The sequence below is a fragment of the Rousettus aegyptiacus genome, unplaced genomic scaffold (assembly GCF_014176215.1).
Source record: "Rousettus aegyptiacus isolate mRouAeg1 unplaced genomic scaffold, mRouAeg1.p scaffold_m13_p_1, whole genome shotgun sequence".
NCBI lineage: Eukaryota > Metazoa > Chordata > Mammalia > Chiroptera > Pteropodidae > Rousettus > Rousettus aegyptiacus.
This window is the reverse complement of record NW_023416284.1, coordinates 23,894,788-23,910,015: the sequence shown is the minus strand read 5'-3', so window position 1 is coordinate 23,910,015 and position 15,228 is coordinate 23,894,788. Positions and strand designations below refer to the sequence as shown.

At 45.3% G+C, this 15,228-nt stretch overlaps 1 protein-coding gene across 1 annotated transcript in view; it reads left to right on the top strand.

The window, feature by feature from the left end:
• Positions 1-12,502: 12,502 nt before the first annotated feature.
• GNL2 (G protein nucleolar 2) overlaps positions 12,503-15,228 on the top strand; it is a 21,203-nt gene continuing 18,477 nt past the window's right edge. The window contains exons 1-2 of the mRNA XM_016157401.2: positions 12,503-12,697; positions 14,372-14,456. Coding sequence (XP_016012887.1) covers positions 12,634-12,697; positions 14,372-14,456 — 149 coding nt within the window. The 5' untranslated portion in view covers positions 12,503-12,633. The remainder of the gene's footprint in view (positions 12,698-14,371; positions 14,457-15,228) is intronic.

Genomic DNA, 15,228 nt, shown 5'->3' with positions numbered 1-15,228 from the left:
TGCTTCAAGTGCTCACCAGCCACATGTGGCTGGCGGCTACTGTACTGGACAGCATAATTTCATATAGAGGCTGTAGTTCATGCAAATGTCCTGTGGCAGAATGGAGCTTGGTGTTGAAGACCAATATACCTGGAAGGCCTGGAGGGCAAGGAAGGTGGGTCTTTATCCTCAGAGCCAGGGGAAACTGCTGAAGGGTTTTTTAAACTGCAGGCGAACATGACCAGATTTGTATTTTGCAGAGATTATGTTGGCTGTAGTGTAAAAAATAGTTTGGAGGGAAGCTGCTTAGTAGGCTGTTGCTGTCATCCAGTTGAGAGGTGTTGAAGGCTTGGACTAGGGTAGTGGCAGTGGGAAAAGAGAGAAGTCAAAAGGTATTTGGAGAATAAAGTTGGCAGAGTTTGGTGATAAACTGGATATGGAGGAGGGGAGAAAAGAAGAGAGAGGTGTCAAGGACAAAGTCCCTGTTTCTAGCTTGAACACCTAGACAGTTGGTGGTCCTGTGCTCTGAGCTGGGAACCCGGGGGGAAGAACAGTTTGGAAGGAGAAGGGAGAACGTAACTTTGGGTTTGACTGGGTTGGGTCCGAGGTACCTCTGAGACAACCTGGTGAAGATTGGGAGTAGCCACTGTGCAGACACAAATATAGGTCCAGAGTGCACAGGGGGAATCTGAGCTGCAATATAAACTGGGGTAGAGAAGTTAATTGAGGGTCTTGGTTTGGAAGAGGTTGATCAAAAAGAGTACTGGGTGATGAGAGGGCTCAGGACTCAGCTCTGTGGCTGGCCAAGTGCGAAGATCAGATAATGAAGGATCTGTCAGAGAAGGAGTCAGAGAAGGACCAGGTAAGAGGACAACCAGGGGAATGTCACGTCCCAAAGCCAGCAAGCAGGAGGGGAGATCGAGGGGACCAAAGGTATCTAAGAGACCGAGTAAATGAGGACTTGGAATTGACCATTGGACTCACAATGTGTGTGTCAATAGTAACCTTAGCAAGAGCTGTTTGGGGAGGCTGACGGAGGCAGATGCAGTACAGACTATTTCTTCAGGAAGTTTCACTGAGAAAAGGAGAAACATAGGACAGGACTAGAAAGAGATATGGGGTCAAGAGAAAGCTTTTTTTTTTTTTTTAGGGGGGAAAGACTTGAAAATGTTAAAAACTTGCTGGGAAGGGTCCAATTAAGAGGAAGAGGATACACACACAGTAGAGAGAAGGGGGAAGTCAGTAGCAAAAGGCCCTGGGGAGAGACAGCTGTACAGGAGCAAGGAGAGGGTGGTATAGGTGTAGGAAGTCTGGGAAGTTTGGAGAGTGAGGCATCTCAGGTCTGTGCACCTGACACTGTAGGGCTCATCCCACCCATACCCGTGAGCCCCTTCACTGCTGTTCAGGAGCCTGGGCGCTCACAGGCTGCCCATGGCCGTCTCCCCCAGCTCCTTGCCTTGCTTCCTCTCCCTGACCCTGGCTCTGCCAGTTGCTCTGGCCCTACCCATCTTCCATCTCTGGTTTTGGTCTCTTTGCCTTTGCAGCTCCCTGTTTCTCTGACTCTGTCCCCTTCTCTAGCCCTCTTTCTGTCACCCCTTCTCTGTTCTCACCTCGACCTCTATTTGTGTGCACTATTGTTTCCCTCTGTTTTTCTTTCTCTCTTCTGGATATCAGTCCTCAATCTCTGTGTGTCTTGGTTGTTTCTGGCTCTGATTTGTTCCCATCTCCCAGATCCTTAGGTGTGGCCTCAGATCAGCAACATCGGTCGCATTGGTCTCATCAGGGAGCTAGTTAAAAATTGCAGAATCTCAAGCCTCTTCAAGACCTAACATCTGATCTGTCCTATAACAGATCCCTTAGGTAATTTGTGCACATGTTAAATGTTTGAGAAGCATTGCCTTAAGCTTTCTTCTAAAACAACATCAAAACAAAAATCCAGAATCTTAGCAACATGGAATGATCTAGATCCTCTTGTGTGTTGTGATCACCTTTGCATTCAGCTTCTCTGAGTTGTTTCCTTGAGCCTCCTAAAGCGGCTCCTAAAACTCTAGGCCGCTAAGGAGGGAACATAACAAGCTTCCACATCTGCAGCATTACTGGTGGGAGGGAATTCTCCTGATACTGGTACACACGTCCAGGTGTGATCCCAGGGCTTCCCTGAAAACAGCCCCGCCTGGACCTACTCCTATCTGCCTCACTCTGTCCTTTCAAGAGTAAGAATATTTGTTTTTCCAGCTGGAGTTGGGATGTGGGTTTCAAGATGGGGCGGGGGCAGGGGCAGTTACCTCCTCACAGTCCTAGTAGCGGCCCATCCGAGGCCAGAGACCATAAGGGTTGATCAGAAGTGACACATAATTTATGGAGTAAGCAAGGTGCTAGAGAGAGGGAGTCATGTCAAGATTCCGAACTCTGTTCCCAGGTTTAGGCAACAACAGCACAGGATTTGTATGCGGCTGCTATCCGCCCACATTGTCATTTAGAAAACGTTAGCTTTTTCCTCTGCAGGGTTACAGACTTGTCCTGATAGACTCATTCCTGGCGGCTTTACCCAGTGCCAGCCCTGGTATGTTTCAGACCAAGTCTCCAGAGAATGGATTTATTTTCCATTTCAATATTTTGGGTGATGGGGTTGTGTTTTCTGGGTTTGTTTTTTTAAAGTATTTTTCCCCCTCTGGTTTGTTTGGTTTGGTTTGGTTTAGAAGGACTGAGGAAAAGGGTCAGCTTCCTGGGCCCTGAGTCAAGTCCCTGACACAGAGCCAGTAATCCAGGTGCTTACTTTTTTTTGTCCCTGACATTTCCAGCTGTGGTCCAGACCAGACTGAAACAGACAACAGGTGGAAATCCTCCTGAAAGGTGGTGAGGAAAGAAGGAAAAAAACAACCAGAGAGAACAGGTTCTATTTTGAAGGATTAAGTGGATTCATTGCAAAGGGCCTGGAGGACTGTCTGGCTGGTGAACGTGAGAAGGAACAAAAGCCTAGTTGTAGAGGAGTAAAGAAGATCTGAAGATTAGATGCCTTGGGGGTTGCCAGTGACCAAGCATACCAGAGTCGGGTGCACCTGCTTTGGTGTGGTGAACTCCTGGCTCCTTCAAGAGAAAGAGCCGACACAGGGTAAAGAATAAACAGGTTTTGGCTGGAGGCTTAGTTGAGGCTCTTTCAGCCTCACATAGACCCTGAAAGAGCAGCCCTTGTTGGGGGTGATTGGACAGCTATTAAATGTGGGCCCCTTTTCTCTGGCACCTCTAGCCTACCGGGTTGGTGGTGAGAAGGATAAGAGACCCAGGTCAATAGCTAGAGAAGGTAGGGTCCTACCCTAGAGCCTTGCAGAACTTAAGTAGGAAATTGTGAAACAGGACTACATTTTGAAAGAGAAAATATGTGAAATATGGTTCCTCCCTAGCCTGCCCGCTCTCCTGGAGCTTGGTTCGAGGAGGTGGGTGAGATGGGTTCCTGGCTGCCCTTGGTCTAGTGTGAGAAAGAGGCAGAGCCACGCCCCTAAGTGTCCCTCAGGCCATGCTGCAGCAGCTTCCAGCCTTCGGTTATTGATTATTGTTATTGGGATGCACTTTTTCCATCTGTTAAGCCTCAAACTAGCCCATGGAGAAGGCCAGCTCTTTCCTCTGGTGGAGTTTCATCTCCTGCAAAGGCTGGTATCTGAGGGCTCCCTCTGCAACCCAATATGTACCATGGGCTGCTGATTAAATACTTGGAATGTCTTCAGGTCGAGCCAGGCCTGTCCATAAAATGGGAGGCATTTTGGCAGTTCCAAGGCCCCTGGCACCCAGTCTTGGCACTGGCCTGGCTGTCTTCTTCAAGGAGCTGCGGTGGGCCTCCCGCCAACACGCTTCCCTGGGAAACATCGAAGTGAGTTAAAGTCAACAATGAGTTCATCTCCAAAAGGAATAAGCCGGCAGCCTTCAGGGCAGGGGAACGAGAGGAGGGGGGACAGGGATAGGGGGCCGTGGAGGGGGTTAAGTGATGCTAGAACAGCCAGACCAGGTCCAAAGCCTGTCAAGCTGGCAGCTTAAGAAACAAAGAAAAGTGCTCTCCTAGGACAGCCCTGGAACACTCACTTGGCAAAGGTGGTGACAATGAGGGTGTCACAATCCCAGAAACCATGGAAAGTGTCCTCTCAAAGACTGGGAGCTAGAGCAAGACATTGACGTGGAAACAGGCTGGGACAATCAGTTGGTGGATCCGTAAACTCTGTTTCTGCTGGCCTCAGGTCTGCCTGGTGGGCATGCGAGGATGCCATTTGGGCAGTTGAATTCCACCGTCTCATCTCAGAGGAGTCAAAGGGGAAGGACTCAGATGTCAAGGCCAGGTGAAGAGCAGGCTCATGATTGCAGAACCCAGCATTGTAATCTGAACGTCTCTATTATTAGACTTATCTCTAAGGGTTGTGCATTTGGATAAATGGTTTCTGGTTTGAGCAGAGTCCCACTTCTGTGCTCTTCACGGCCTGGAGCACGAGAAAACCACACGCTCAAGGGCCTCAGACAGCTCTCAACTCACTTGATCTGATGCACTATGGGGCTGGGTAAGCAATGGCATAGCAAAGCCCAAAGCGAGCCTTACTCCAAGACTGGCCTGACGGCGCAGCCACTTCTTTTTGAGCACCGAGTGGAGGGAGGGGAGCAACACCTCCCCGCTTTGGGCAGAAAAGCCTGATGATGGCCCAGCAGCTGCTTGTGCCAGGTAAGATACACACAATTCATCTCTGAATCTGCCTCAGGGCCAGGGAGACTGGCAATAACTGCCTCGAATATATACTTGGCCTTTCTCCCAAGGGCAGGCAGGACCACTGCAGATAGACTGAGTGTGATTTCTCTCATGCCCTCGCAGTCATTCTCACAAGGTATTTTATTGTATGAGGTATTTGCCTACCATGCATATTTACAATTCTTTTCCCACCACCAAACCAACAAAATGTCCACAGACATTGCATCTCAATTTCTCACAAACACATTCTCATCACATTCCCATGGTTTACCCTTCTCCAATTTTCCTCTCTAAAAAAAAGAAAAGAAAAAGGAAAAAGTCCCCTGCTTCACCCTTCTGGTCTTCCTGATTCCTCTCCCCATGGACTAACTTTGGCTTTTCTGCTCAATTCCCCAAAACCTTTACAGTTCCCTCCTATCGCTCTTCTTCGTCTTTTCCTTTTGTTGTACAGCCACAGGTTCTTCACAATTACAGCGAGCTCAGTCCATACTTCCCCTGTATATTTGACAAATTGCCTTTGTCTTTTGTTAGTATAGACCAAATATATGTTGAATGAATGAAAAAAGAAGTGAATGAATGAAAAGGTCCCACTTGAATGGGTTCGTTCTTCTATGATTCCTGAAGATCGTAGTCATCGATACTGCCTGTTACTTTTTTCTTCTGAGAGGGAAAACAAGGCCAGCATCAAAGTTCATTAGGGTACTAGACCAAAAGCAACCTGTCTTTGATCTTTCTGTCATTTGGCCACAACTTGTTGTGACAACCCAGCTTTCCAGAGTCATCTCTTACCACTCCCATCTACTTCTCCACTTAGATCTACTCGGTGGTGCCCAATATAAATGAATTTTTAAATTTCAGTGCCTTCGTCCAGGCCGTTTCCTCCTCCTAATACTCATAGTTCATACCCAGATTAAATTATTACGTGAGAGAGCTCCCCTCACTGGCAGTTGCTTCTCCCCGTGTTTCTATGGACTGTCTATACAATTTTATTACATCTATGCACCGCCCCCCCTCACCCAATGTCAGTTCCCAAGAGCTGGGATTCATTATCGTGTTCCCTGTCTTTTTCCAAGTCTCGCAAAGCTATGGGTCCAGTTGAAGACATACATACAATAACAATGGCAAACATCTGCATAGCACTTACAGTATTAAACCCTTTGCTGGCATTGACTCACTGAATCCTCAACGAAGCCCTATGACGTGGATACCCTTGTAAATGCCCATTTAACAGAAGAGTACATTGAGACACAAAGAGGTGAAAGGATGTGACCAAGGACACGCAGGTGATAGATGGTGGAGCCGGGATTTGAATGAAGGTAGTTTGACTGCACTACCACCTAGCTGCGTGAAAACTCGCATTTTGCATGTCCTTTGCCCACCTGCATGCCATGATACCCAACCTGTTTAAAGGTTCACTTTTATATTGGGAAGAGCAGGGGGGATCCAGGGAATGGATCACATGTGCTCACAAATAATGCCATAGGGTCCACACCAGCATCCACCCGGCCCTGCCTCTCTAATTAAGTCCTTCATCAGCATCCGTTGCTCTTGAAGTTGCCCCAGACCATCTTACCACCGTGTGGCTATCAGCATGCGGTGCCAGCGTCAGGCCACAGGGAATGCCCTGGGACCCTCCCGAAGCGGCCCATCCCCGATGCAACCCCTTAAGACTCCAATGCACCAGAACCACACTGGGAAAAGCCAAGACTCTCTTTTCTACTTGTGTCCTGCTTTGCCTCAAGGTCAGCCTCTCAATGAGTCTGGACCAAGGGGCTCTTTGGATTTCTGCCTGAAGCCCCCTCCTTCTTTGGGCTCAGAAAAAAGAATTTCGGGGTTGGGAGAGGGGGGCTAACTCACCGGTGCTGCTTCTCTTCCCAGACCCCCTTCCTTCTCTGCACAGGCTCCCTCTTTCTCCTCCCGATGACATTTACACCTCCGTAGAGCGCCCCCTGCTGGTCCACTAAAAAAGCATCAGCTACACTCGTGTGTGTGTGTGTGTGTGTGTGTGTGTGTGTGTGTGTGTGTGTAGTGGACCCCTCATTTGAATCTCCAGAGCAGAAAAAACTAAATGTACCTCCATATTAGGACAAGAAACTTTCACCCTCAGAGGACAATGGCAACTAAACGGTCCCCTAATAGTCAGCTTCATGCCTATTCAATGCGCAGAATACACACCAGAGCCTTAGGACGGAATTGTGGGCAAGCTTTTTTTGTAAAGGGCCGCACAGTGACTATTTCAGGTTTTGCAGGGCAGCTACTCATCTCTGCCACTGTAGACCAAAGCAGTAATAGACCATATATAAACAAATAGCATGGCTGTGTTGCAATAAAACTTTATTTATAAGCCCCGAAATTTTCATTTCATGTCATCATCACATGTCATAAAGTATTCTTATTTTGATTTTTCAACTATTTAAAAATGCAAAGACCGTTCTTAGCTTGCAAAATATATAAAAACAGGTGGCTGGTAGGATTTGGAGGGAAGGCTGTAGTTTGCCCACACCCACCCTTGGAGATAAACTAGTTGATTTATGCCTAGTCCACTGGTGAGGTGGGGGTTGGGGAAGCACAGCAGAACTATGAGTCCCCAGGTCCTGGGCACAGTGGCCAGGCATCCCAGGGATTTACCCAGCTCTGGTTGGAAGCAAAACTGACAACTCTAAAGTCTCTCAAATAGACATTTAAAGCTCTTAAAAGAGTCCTCCAACCTGGTTACCCAGTGAGTTGGAGGGAGTGCTTTCTCCTGCGATGAGGGAGTGGTAGACTTGTCTTTTTCTAATCAAGGCTCTAAAAAGTCACATAAATCAAGGTTTTAACTACTTCTTCATCTGCCACTTGAGAAGGTTATTTGTTCTTTCTTCCACACCTCAGTCTCAGACTCCACTTGGGAAGTAAGATTTTGTTCCCAGGCTAGACCAGACCAGACAAGGGAGCAGGAAGGATGCAGGAGGCCAAGGAAAACCTTAGTGTATTACTGGGCAGAAGCTGCCTCTAGGGCAAGACTGACCTTCTGACAGACAGAGGTCCCTCCGATACATTGGTTTCAGCAGTTGACTTTTCAAATTCTTTGACGTGACATTATTCTTCTGGAAACAATCCAAGGGACCTGGTTAACATTTTTAAAAAGTGTTTTCCTAAGGAAAAGGGGGGAGGTGGGCAGGAGATGAGGGGGTAAAGAATTACACAAAGATTTAGTCTAACAGCTTAAAAATCAAAAGGATCATTGGACAGTTAGATATCAAATGTAATAAGAAACACGCTGATGCTGGAGAGATGACTTAATACGGGCCCTCCAGCCTCCTTGGAGCTTAAACAATTATCTGTGATTTGGAATTATACTTTAAATTCCCACATTGGTGTGTGTTCTGGATCCATTTCTCAGGACGCAGACAGCAATCTCGAGTTATCTAAACCAGGCTGAAAATTAGAGGCCATTAATGGCATCTCATAAAATGGCTTCTCAGATGTTCTTAAGGGGGATATGCTGAGGACCACAGGGATTCAGCGATAGGAAGGAGCAAAATGCTGCTAGTTATTTTTCCATAGCTTGATCTAGGGATCTTTTTGAAGAGCTCCTTACCTAGCAATGAGATGAATGCCAAGACCAATACAGACTATGTTTTTCCCACTTAGAAATGGTGACCAGATACATCATCCATGAAGAGAATTTTCTCGGGGTTCCCAGAGGTGAGTCTCTTAGCCACTTTTCATAGCCATTCCAGACCACTAGTTTGTTGTATCCTTGTCCCAAAACTTCTCAGGCATCTTAGACTGAAAATTGAGGGTAATTTGGCCCATGAAGCTCCAATTTAATACACTTTATTTTTCTTATATTTCCTTGTAAACTGTTGAGGTTTGTGACCAAGGACTCTATTTGTTTTCTACAAACAAAACACAACAACAAAAGCCTGAAAACATATTCCAAGTGCTTCCCCTTACTTCCAGGGTCCCAGAGCCTCTGCTTGGGGGCTAGTAACTGTTCTACATTGAGCAGCAGCTACTCCAGGAGCCCAACTCTTGGCCCCAGCAGGAAGGGGTCAATTCATCATGGGCTTGCCAGAGGAGAGACACTGGAGACTGAATAGAGAAGCCTCTGCTCTCAGTTCAACTGGGAGGGATAAACCAACAAGCTGGCACTAATTAAGAGCTAATGGCCTTACAATGGAGCATTGCCAAAGGATAACGACCCTCTGGCTGCAACATAAATATCAAGGCATTTGGGGCAGAGCCAAGACATATATTTTCAGAGTGCATTAGACACTGCTGCAGCCTTCCTCACTCTGGCTCTGCTGAGAAAAACAAGAGGATTTAAGATAGGTGGGAAAGAAAGTGGGTCTTACTAGGGCTGCCTCTGGTCAGCTGGTCAGAAAGCCTCAGGGTGACCTTGGGGAAAGACTGCTTTTCAGATCCCAAAGCTTTAGGTATACAAGAATCAAATGTGGAGCTCATTAAAATGTATATTATCTGTGTCCCTCCTCCATAGGGTCTGATTTCAGTAGCTCTGGGGCGAAGCCCAGGAGTCTGCATTTTTAACTGTTTCCCCAGGTGACTCTGATGCTAGTGGTCTTCAGACCACATTTTGAAAAATGCTACTTTAGAAGCTGCTGCAGTCTTTGCCCATTAGATCCTAATTAAAATGTTCTTACAGAATGAAGAAGAAAGTAAGGTCAAGATTCTCTGCTTTCAATGGAAACCCAGCCCATTCTTTCCTATCAGAACTTGGCATGAGACTGTTTCAGAAAGGTGGCATTTCCAGTCACTTCCCATGAATGGGAATAGGGTCTTTCCATTCATGCCAACCTGTGTTTCCTAGGAGCAAGTATCCAGGGAATGAGGTGCTAACCACGAGTCTGGAGGAAAGGAGAAAGCAGCCCATCTGCTGCATGATGTGTACCATGTCTGCAATGCTTTCATGTATCATAATTCTTGTGATCACGCCGCAATCCTTCAGGGTAGTTAATATGTCTGTTTTAAAGCTGAGGAATTATAGGCCTGGAGGTGTGTCTTTCCTCCTCTGGTTACCACAACATCAGATGGGAGAGTTAAAAATAGTCAGCAGTAAGCAAGGCAGGCGAAACAAACCGAGAACTTGAGCTTGACCCACCTTGATCAGGCTTATTTTCAGCTGATAGAACTGAAGTTCGTTGTCAGAATCAGCAAGCAAATATTGTCGTAAATGGATTGATGTATCAGGTTATAAAAATAGATGGAAAGTTTTTATGATAAACGCAAGCTGAGTATGAGAACAGGAGAGAAACAATCCACCATATCATCTGGGAAAATGAAACTCCTTGGCAAGACTTCACAACAGCCTGATTCAAAATTTCATAATGAAATTATGTCTCTGATCAAAGCCTGAATGAGCTCATGGGCTGATTTTTGCCATTCGTGTTTATTCTGGTTTGAACCAAATTGAGGCATCAGAAACACATTATCCTAGTCTTCTCTCCAGGAGTAAGCTATTGTACCCCTCTTTGGGGGACCAAAGGGACAATACAAGGCAGAAGGGGATTTCTTTGGATCCTCACTGGGCATGAAGTTGTTTCTGATCGGCTCTCAGAGATTCCCTTGGACACCACATCAGGGTCAGGGCCTTTCTAGCAAAGTTGTGTTTAATCTCTTGATACTTGCCCTGGGGGCAATAGAAGTGAGTCTCAAGGGAGAGAAGGTATTTCTCTCTCTTGTCTAGGACATGGCCTGCTTTTGCTCTAGAAAGAATGTTTTGGGACTTGTTTGTTTCAGACTCAGAAATAAAGACTCAATCATCCCTCCTACAGTTAGAGTACCTCGCTTTATACCAGGTTGTTTATTTTTATGGAATGAGCATCATAGGCTGGAATCCCGTTTCCTCCTGCTTAACCACCTCTTCTCCTGTCCTGAAGGCACAGAGATGGATGCTTCCCGACAACTTGAGGGGCCAAAAAATAAGGGAGGGCTTCTTGTTTGAAACACTGGCATCTAGAGACTTTATTTCGACTAGTAGTAACAGAAACTTTTGGGTCTTACCACCCGCATTCCCCCTCAGGGCAAGAGGCATTCCCATCTGCTATTGACTACACATTTGTGTCCCCTTAAAGTTCTTAGGTTGAAGCTCTAATCTCCAATGCAGCATTATTTGGAGGTGAGGCCTTTGCGAGGTAATTAGGTAATTAGTGATAGGATTAGCGCCTTTATAAGAAGAAGAGACCAGAGCTTTCCCTATCTCTCCAACATGTGAGGAGATAGTGGAAGGACAGCTGTCTACAAGCCAGGAAGAGAATTCTTACCAGTAACCCAACCAGGCTGGCACCCTGATCTTGGGCTTCTTAGCCTCCAGACTGTAAAAAGTAAACATCTGTTGTTTAAGCCACACACTGTGTGATATTTTGTTATGGCAGGCCCAGCTATTCATTCCTATATTCAGTGAATAGGTATTGAGTCCTCAGCAAGTTTCAAGTGCTGTTCGAAATCTTGGAGATATAGCAGTGAACAAAACTTACAAGGTCCCTGCTCTCAAGAAGCTTACTTTCTAGTTTTGGAGAAGCAGCAAATAAACTTGTAAATAATGTAACTTCAGCTAGTGATAAAGGCCATAAAGTAAATAAAACAGAGCAATGTAACAGAATAACTGCAGAAGGGTGGGAGATGGCTGATTTAGACAGAGTTGACAGTGTTAAAGAACAAAAATTAACCAAATAAAATTGAAGATCTAATTGGCTTTATAAAGTGATTCATGAATTGGGCAGCATTACATCTAGAAACTAGAAGGGTGCTCCAAGGAGTTGTACAAAATAGAAGGTTTTTATAGGCAGAAAGAGTGAGACTGAGAAGTTAAGAGTGGATTATTTCAGGGGGTTCAATCAGGCAGATTGCCCCACTAGTATTGATCAGGAAATTCCAGGCCAATTGTTTTAAAATTCCACTCCTGAAAGAGGCTGAAACTGCAGTTAGGTTAGTTATCCAGTTCTGGTTTGGTGACATGGTTTAGCAAATGTGACTCCATTTTGGCATGCTGTTTCTTTAACAACAGGAAAGATTTCTCCCGGTAGGAAGGTTGCCAGATAAAATACAGAATGTCCAGGTAACTATGAATTTCAGATAAACAATTTCTTTTAATGTTAAGTATGTTCAAAATATTTCATGGGACATATTTATATTAAGAATTATTGTTTATCTGAAATCCAAATTTAACTGGGCATATTTTTATTTGCCCAATCTTAGGACCCTACCAGCAGGTGACATTTGAGCTGAAAACTGAATGATCAGGAGAAACTATCTATGCAAAGGTTCAGGGACAGAGTGATTCAGGTGGAGGGAACATCCAGTGTAAATATCAGAATAACCAGAGAAAAGGAGATACAATGAGGTCGGATTAATAGGCATGGGCCAGATCATACAGAGTTCCGCAGGGATGACAAAGAGTTTGAGTTTCTCTGTCTCTGTCTGTCTGTCTCTCTGCGTTTCCTTTCTCCCCACTTTAAGAATGATGATAAGCTGTTGGAGAGGGTAACAAAATCTGATTGATCTCTGGCTGCTGGATGGTCACTTTTTGAAGGGCTAAAGGACAAATTCAGATAATTAAACTTAAGCTTGTGCCATTTGCCTGGGACAGGTTTCTGTGTTTGGGGGTTGGCCCTTGGTCCTGGGTATCTAGTTAGTTGCTATGGAGGGGCAGCTTGGCGGTTGCTAGGAAGGGAGAGGGGCGGGGACTCGGCGCAGGGCGTGTCTAAGCGGCCGGCGAGGGGGCGGAGCCAGGAGTGCGGCGGCACGCTCAGACCGTTCGCAGGAAGTCACGTAGGGAAAAGAAGGTGCGCGAGCGGAAGTGATGTAGCTCTTGCACACGTGGTCCAGTGTGGTTCACGCGGGTCACTTCGGCGGGTCCTGGGAAGTTACGAGCTCGTTTACCAGCCTTAGGCCAGATCTAGGACTCCGGTCCTCGTCCCATCGGCAAGATGGTGAAGCCCAAGTACAAAGGACGGAGCACCATCAATCCGTCTAAGGCTAGCACAAACCCCGGTACGGGCGGCGGGGCTCGCGGAGGGTGGAGCTTGGAGGAGGCTTGCGGGGAGGGCTTCGAGGAGACAGAGGGGGTGGGGGGACATCCGGTGGCATTGCTTGGAGTGACTTGAGCTGAGTGGCTGTTGGGGATGAGAAGGGAGGTGTTTGTTATTTTTTTTTTTTTTCATTCGGAGGGCTGACTCTTGCACGCCTGTCACTGCTTGGTGTCAGGCACCAGGTCTATCATCGGGGAAGGTGGACCCTCTTGCTTGGCAGCCGTAGGGTGACTCCAGTTGTGAGATCCAGAGTGGGACGCTCTGAGTTGTAAGGAAAAGTTAAACTTGACCTCTTGTGTTCCTGTGTGGGTCAGGTGTTGAAGCCTCTCCCCCAAGATATGTCAGTCTTGTTTGATTCCAGTTTTCCAATTCAAGGAATTGCTGGAAGTAAATTTGATAAAGTCAAATTAAAACTAGTGTAGGCCAACCCAGCTGGCCTTTTATACTTGACCACACTTGCCTGTCACCTTAAATGAGAAAAGGAAAAAAAAAAGAGAGAGAGAGAGAGAAAGGAACTGTAGATTTGGTTCCTGGAGTCATCTTAGCTAGTAAAGTGCAGAGAAAACCCTACAGATAAGTGAAGGTGTTTTTGGAGATGTGTATGAATTTTATCTAGGTTCCACCTACAGGATGAACAAGATAGCCTTTGAGGGAGTCTCTTCCATTCAAGTTTAGTTAATAAAACTTTGTTTTTAAATATGGTTCAGAGTTTTTGATGACTTCAATTAATATTGAGTGTCTTCTCTGAATTGCTGATCAATTATTCAATTTTTATAGACTGGAATCTTAGAGTGTTAGGCCTCGGCAGGCTGTTAGAGATTATAAGGTTATATATAGATGAAGACACTGAGCCACAATAAGGGAAGTGACTTGTCACAGTTAGTACTGTTAGTTAGCAATAGGGCTGCCAGTCGTGTGATTTAAGCCTCTTATCTACTGTCTCACATAAGGATATAGACATGATTCGAAGGGATCCCAAATTACTGTGCTTATTTGTCTTTCTTCTCTCTGAATGTAAGGCAAGAATTGACAGCTGTTGATTAGACTAAAATCAAACATTAGGATGTTAAACTAGTACATTAGGAACATGACTATATCAAAATTGTAGTCTCCACAGTGCCTTGCATGTAGCAGACACTCAATATTTGTTAAACTGAGACTCAGAAGTAGGTGTCTTAGTGGTTAAGAGCACAGACAGTAACCAAATGCTTTTGTTCAAATTGCGGCTTTGCCATTTAAAGTAGCTGTGTGACTTTGGGCAAGGTATCTGACCACTGTGCCTCAGTTTCTTAGCCTACAGAATGGGGATAATGTGTTCCTCTTCATAGGGTTATTGTATGAATTACATGAGACAATGCCTGTGACGTGGATAACACAATGCTATAATTAATGCTCAAAAGTTTTAGCTATTATTGTCAGGCACAGCCCTGTCCATGATCAAAGATTAGGTCAGGTTTGTCATACCATGTAGCTTCCAATAATAATAATGTTGTTGGAACAACAGAGAAAGTAGAGATTTTGCAGTGAGATGTCAGCCTGCCTATTCTGAGTGAACTAACTGGTGTGTTTGAAGCAATGATCATACTAAGACTTGTTGGTTATCAAATAGTGTGTGGTCTACTTCCGTGTTTCCTAGATCGGGTACAGGGAGCAGGAGGCCAAAACATGAGGGACCGGGCCACAATCAGGCGCCTGAATATGTACAGGCAGAAGGAGCGCAGGTGAGCATTGAGTACTTTCATCCTTTCCCCTTTCCTTCATGTCTTTGACTTGTAGCTGAGACTCATTTTAAGCCTTTGATATTCTCACCCCCACTTTCCCCATATAGGAGTAGTGTATTTCCAGATGTCATTTTATTTGGCTGTTGCTATGATAAATTGTGAATTTTGGGTTAAAGACGTGAAGTGGGTGGTGAAATCGTGATTGTGTCACAGTTAGAGGTCTTGTTCCTCACAACTTCAGCCTCTGTGAGTGCCATGTGAAATCTCAAGTTAAATGTCAGATAGAAATCTGGTTTTCTTTAACAAAGCATATAGGACTGTAGTAGTGAAAGCAGCCAGAAAACTTGTTTTTTAATGCCACATTTTAGATCACAACATTATGGCACTTGGAAACTCATCACAACTCTGAGTTCTGCTGAGGCAGCCTCTACCACAGGGACTTGCTGAGTGTGACATTTTGCTAGCTGGTCTTAATTTGTTTGGTAATTAGATTCTTCATTCGTTCTAACAGATGTGTCTAAAACAAACGTCAATGAACTTAATCTGCCTTAGTCACCTACTCTGCAGTTTGTTATAGAATTTTGAGTTCTAGCATAAATCATTCTCTAACTTAAAATTCATTTAAACCAGCCTTCAAATAATTACCCCAAAAAACTCAAGTATGTGACTTTTTTAAAAACAGAAAACAGTAAACAGATTTTTAAACATTGGCATTATTTGTTATTCATCTAGCAGAAATCATTACGTGCTCTGTTGCAAGAGGTTAAATGGC